Source organism: Geospiza fortis, unplaced genomic scaffold (genome assembly GCF_000277835.1).
Source record: "Geospiza fortis unplaced genomic scaffold, GeoFor_1.0 scaffold153, whole genome shotgun sequence".
NCBI lineage: Eukaryota > Metazoa > Chordata > Aves > Passeriformes > Thraupidae > Geospiza > Geospiza fortis.
In genome coordinates this window covers 968,277-974,224 of record NW_005054498.1, presented here as the reverse complement: position 1 = coordinate 974,224, position 5,948 = coordinate 968,277, and the positions used below count along the sequence as shown (strand labels likewise).

Below are 5,948 nucleotides of genomic sequence, written 5' to 3'. Positions count from 1 at the left end.
CCCCGCCTGCGCCAGGGGGCCCCCCGGCCGCCACCCCCCCTGGGGGACGGGCAGCCACCCCCGCGGGGCACAGCCCGCCCACCCCTTCGTGCAGGACCCCGCCATGCCCCCGCTGACACCACCCAACACCCTGGCCCAGCTGGAGGAAGCGTGTCGCCGCCTGGCCGAGGTCTCCAAGCCGCAGAAGCCACGGTACAGCCAGGGCAGGGATGGTCCTTGTCCCACTTTGGGGACAAACGGGGCTGGGGGAGCTTTGCTGAGGGTGGACGGGGATGTGACCTGCCTGTGCAGGTAGAGGGACGGCCATGGGGACGTGTGACAGCCATGGGGACGTGTGACAGCCATGGGGATGTGTCCTGCCTGTCCAGGCAGAGGGATGGCTATGGGGACAGCCATCGGGATGTGTGACAGCCATGGGGATGTGTCCTGCCTGTCCAGGCAGAGGGATGGCTATGGGGACAGCCATGGGACATGCGACAGCCATGGGGACGTGTGACAGCCATGGGGATGTGTCCTGCCTGTCCAGGCAGAGGGACAGCCATGGGGACATGTGACAGCCTCCTGGCCGAGTCCTGAGGATGAGCCTCTGTGTTCCAACCCCACCCTGCACCGGCACAAATAGTTGGAATCCGAGGCTATTACTTCCACTCTTTTGATGGCTGTAATTTGCCCGTTTTTCCTCTGGGACAGGCTCCAGCTACATTCCAAGTGGGGAATTGGACTGGTTATCGTTCATTTGGGTATGGGAGGATAAATTAGCCCACAGCATTTTTAATTCTTCCTTTGATTGTTTACAACATGTGAGGCTTGATACAAAGAGCGAACTTAACGACCCACAGGAGACTTCAATTAAGGAGATTGTATTTCAACAATTTTTTTCTTAAAGTTGTTTTTTCTTTTTTTTTCCCCTCCCTCCTTCTTCCCCACTTGCTTTCCCCCTCCTCACTTCAGATGTTCAACCTCAAATCAGCAGAGGGACCGAAACCACTCCGCTGCCATTCAGGGGGGCAGCTCCCCTTTCTGCAATGCAAGTCTAACGACAGAAGAGTGAGTATTGCACGTGCAGAAAAGGAATGGGAAATAAATAAATATATATATATATATATAATAATTATATTTTCATTAAATGTATTGCTCTTTGAAAGGAGAGGAAATTCTTATATCTGAAATTTCCCCTTTCAAACATTCTTCTTAAAGAAAGAACAAAACATTTTCAAATCTTGTCTCCGGCTCTTTTTAACTTGCATTCCTGTAAAGTGGACAAAGATTGGATTAGTCTAATTACAGGATGGTTCTTTTAACAAGAAATCTGCTACAGAGAGGTCTAAAATGGCCTAAATAATTAAAGTTTTCTTTCTTACCCTCTTCATCTTAAGCAATGAGTAATGTTTGAAGTCCAGACTGAGCCACCTGACTAGAGCCTTTCATTTTTAATTGGTTGACCTTAAGTCCACCAGCTGTCTTTGCTAGCAGCTTTTTTTCTGAAACCACTCTACAAAGACTTGGAACAAATTAGGAAGACTAAATTACTGCGGACTAACACTTTGTGACCTTTTGACATGCCAAGTGTACATTGCCTCAGAAGCAGTTGTAGATTTGCCTGCATGGTATTCACTAGAGTGTTGCCATTTTGCTGGGTAATATTGTTTTAATTATTCTTTAAGAAGCGTTGCTTGGGTGCAAATGGCAGAATCCAGTTAATTTTATCCTCACTGGGAAAAATAAGATTACCTGGGTGCTTGAGGTGGAGTATCTGGCAGGGGGTTTGCTTTGGGGCCTGGTGGTTGCAGGTGGGTTTGGGCATGAGGAGGAAGCTTGGGAGATGTTTTATGTGAGGGCAGATGAAAAGAGCCTTTAAAATCCTGGGGGTGCAGTCCTGGGGCTTGCTGGGGAGGGTGAGCCCAACCTCCATCCCTCAGCTCCCCCTCTGCCATGCCATGACCCCAGGGGGAATGGCTTCAGGCTGAAGGAGGATGGATTTAGGTTGGATATTGGGAAGGAATTGTGGGCAGGCCCTGGCACAGATGCCCAGAGCAGCAGGGGCTGCCCCTGGATCCCTGGAGGTGTCCAAATCCAGGCTGGATGGGGTTTGGAGCAACCTGGGACAGTGGAAGTTGTCCCTGCCCATGGCAGGGAGTTGAAATTGGATGATCTTTAAGGTCCATTCCAACCCAAGCCATTCTATGATTCCAACTGTGGAAATCCAGCAAAGAGCTGTGCAAACACAAATCCCAACACATTCCCAACAGGAATATCTGATTTTCAGGGTATTTCTGACAGAATTCACCGATTCCACTGCTGGTTGGAGTGAGGTGAAACAGCCTGTTCTCAATAGAAAACCAGAGGGATTTGTGTGTGTTTTCTGTTTTGCAGTCACAAAGAGCCAAAGAAACTGCCCGTTGTTCACACCTCTCAGTCTGGTGAGCTGGTTGTCACCTATTTTTTTTGCGGAGAAGAAATTCCCTACAGGAGGATGTTAAAGGCCCAGAGCCTGACACTTGGGCACTTTAAAGAACAGCTGAGCAAAAAGGGAAATTACAGGTAAGAACGTGTGATTTGTTTGTTCTTTAGTGTGTTACAACAAGTCAGAAGAATTAGCAGGTATTTTGCAGGGCTGCTGCAGTGACACTTGGGATTTTCAGAGGCTGTGGCTCTTCTTAGTCTCTTCCCACTGAAAGCAGGAGCAATGTGGAGATGGAGAGAGGAGCCTTGGCTGTAGGGCCACCTCCTCCCTTCCACCCCAGCCTTTTCCCAGTTGCATTAGGACCTGTGCTCCAGCCCTTCTCCAAAAAGCTTCAGTGGCAGGGAGGTGTGGGATGGCTTTGTGGCAAAGGCATGGAGCAGTGGGATTCAGATTCCAAACTGGGGCCAGGGCTCACCTGGCTGCTGGCCTCCTGCTTTGCCTACTGTTTAACTATTTCACTTTTGATTATTTTTTGCAATGCTGTGGCCATAAATGGGGTCAGTGATGGGCTGGGATGGTGCTGCTGAGGGACATGGGGATGGAACTTGCTCCCTTTTCTCTTCATTAGAGGGGAAGAAAACCTCTGCCCTGCAGGGAAAGCTCCACCAGCAATACCCAGTTCCTCCTCAGAAACACCAACAAGCCCTGCTGCTCTGGTTTCTAGCTCCTTTAAGGTCCATTCCAAAGTTTGCTGCTTCCTCTGCTCAGTTTGCTGCCTTGGCTCGGCTATGGCAGTAGCTTCACTCTGGCTCTTTTTGGCTGCCCTTTCCCAGTGGATCTGGGCACCCTTGGGATGCTCTGTTGGCCACTTCTCCTGCAGGGTGAGCAGGACAGGGACATTCCATTTATTTATTTTTGGTTTCGAATTTGCACTGAGTTTGGTGGTGCTTCAGAGAGCTGGGTGTCCTGCCCTGTAACTGGCAGCCTCTGATTCAACCTGCAGATGTTCATTTTGGTTTGGTACAAGGAGTTCCCAGCTTGCTGCCCCATCACTGGCCTCTCTCTAGGTGTGGAAATTCCACCTGTACAGGCCAGGGGTTGGTGACCCTGGGCACTCCCAGGCTGGGGGATGCCAAGCTGGGATCTCTCCATGGCTCTTGCACATTGGGGCTGAAATATTCCAATTCGTCTCCAAACCATCTTTGCAGCCCACCCAGCTGCCATTGGATGGCACCAACCAGCAAGTGCATCCAACCTGGACACCCTGCAGGATAATCCCTGGGCTTCTGGCACCCTTGTGCCATTTCCCAGCCCCTGAAGCCTGTCCCACTGTGCTCCTCCTCATCTGCAGACCAATTTCCTTGGCTTCACCGCTGCTCTGCCACTGCCCAGTGGCTGTGTAGTCCCAGTTCTTCCCAAAAAACCCAACTTTTTTTAATGCTTGTTGGTTTTCTGTGACATTTTTCATGTGATGCTCAAGTGCAAGACTAGGCTCCTGAAACCTCTGTGGCCCAAAAGCCCCTCCAGGTGCAATTATTTGTGCCTTGTCGGACTGTAATTACTTTAGAAAATGTTTTTAAGTGACTGACAAGGATGAAACAACGTTTTGCTTAGATCTCACCCCTTTACACCTGGGTAAAGACAATACAGAAATTTATAAAAGGAACTTGGGTACGTGCCCAGTATTTTATCTTGCACAGACACAAGGTGAAACTAATTACACAAATGTGTGTACCTCCAGGGAATCATTTTGATCTAAGCTTTGACTTTTGGCTGGACTTTGAGTGAAACTGCGGGTGACCTTCAGGGGAGAGGTCCGCAGTGCCCGGAGTGGCGTGTGTGTTAGGGGAGGCACTAACTAGGCTGCTTTGGTCACATCTGGCATTGATTTCTTTTTAAGGCACATTTAATAAGCATGTCTTTGAAGCCCTTGCCTTTCATTTAATGCACAAAGACATGCAGAAATGCTCCACTCTCCAAATTCTTTATTGATTGGATCAGTTTGCGAGGCGCGGGTACCTCGGGCTCCCGCGATGCCAGAGCCCCGCCGGGGAAGCGCTGCCTTGGCTTTCCAACCCCACCCCCCAAAAAAAAAAAAAAAATTAAAAAAAAAAAAAGGAATTAAGCAGTGATTTAATACTGATGGCGTTAACAAAAAACAAACACACGCGCGCAGAAAAAAGTGGGTGGTGTCGGGTAATCTGGGGATGGCAGTGGTTCAAAACAGAGCTGTAAGGCCGGGCCCGCGTGCCTCGATTGGTGCCAGATGTCCCAAAAAATAAAATTAAAATAAAAAAGGAGCGAAGCTTGCCACATAAAATATGTTTCAATGGAAAGCCCACTGCTGAGCAAATAAGAGCAGAGTGACTTGTTTGAAGATGTTGTGGGGGTGGATTTTTTTTTTTTTTCTTTCTGCTTTGCCTCCTCCTTTTCTTATTTTTCCCCATTTCTCTGCGAAATAAGGTTGTAATTATGTAAAAGGTCATAGCGTGTTTTCTCAAATAAAAATTTTGTAAACACAGCCAGGGCTTGGGCTTGGGGAGGAAGTTCTTGGGAAGAGTGGTTGTTATCTGGACAGGGGAGAGGGAAGGGAAAGTTCTTTGTAACTCATTCAAACTTTCCTTGGGTTTCTTGGGTTTATTTCAAGGCTGCTGTCCTGGAGAGTTGTGGCCTTGACCTGCAGCATGGAAGTTGGTGGGAGTTGGGCCATTGGCTTCCCTGAGTGCAGGCTCTGAAGGACTCAAATAATATGTTTTTTCCTTGCTGAGCCATTAAAGCTGCAACGTGTGTCAATTCTGCTTGGAATGACTTCACAAAAATACATCCTGACCATACCTGGACTAATTAGAGGTGGTTTTATCTCATTGACTGAAAAGAGGGATCTTTTATCCCCCTACCAGTATTATTTTAATGTCCCTGAAAATGAAGAGATATTTCAAAAACGCATCATAAAACAAGTCACTAAATAAAAATGTCCGATTCCAAGGCCCTGCTGTGGCTCTTCCAGTTTTAGTAGTAAAAGTGAGCTTCATTTAATCTCCTTTGCCATCCTAAAGAAAATCATAATTACAAACCCCTTTCTCCCTGACAAATATCTGCCAACCCAAGTTGTCTGGAAGCTACAGGGGAGGAGTTAATTTTATTTATATATATATATATATAATTTTTTAAATATATATATATATAGAATTTTTTTCTTTGTAATCCATCTGCTGGAATATTTTCCATCCCTGGCAATCAGATGGCAAAGCCCTTTTCCAAGGGAAAGCAGGAATCTCCAAGGAGGTGTTGGGCGGCAGACGGACAGACTCCCTAAATGCTACCCCTCTGAATGGAAGCCCTTCATTTGTGCATATGCAATTAAGCAGCCTTAGAAGGAAGAAAGCTCCAAACGGGATAAAAGGAACCTTTAATCAAGAAGCTGAACGGTCTAATTCAGGATAATAGAGGGGTCCTTAGTGTTTGACACAGGAGGGGTGGGGGTGCTTTTTGTCTCTGCAGCGTTGGCTTCATGATCTAACGACCCGGAGCAAAAGAGCAGGAA

The 5,948-nt window shown here is 47.7% G+C and overlaps 1 protein-coding gene across 1 annotated transcript in view; it reads left to right on the top strand.

Moving 5' to 3' along the window:
- AXIN2 (axin 2) overlaps positions 1 to 5,948 on the top strand; it is a 24,089-nt gene that overhangs the window by 15,672 nt on the left and 2,469 nt on the right. Inside the window, exons 8-10 of the mRNA XM_031063349.1 lie at positions 37 to 192; positions 952 to 1,047; positions 2,374 to 2,541. Coding sequence (XP_030919209.1) covers positions 37 to 192; positions 952 to 1,047; positions 2,374 to 2,541 — 420 coding nt within the window. The remainder of the gene's footprint in view (positions 1 to 36; positions 193 to 951; positions 1,048 to 2,373; positions 2,542 to 5,948) is intronic.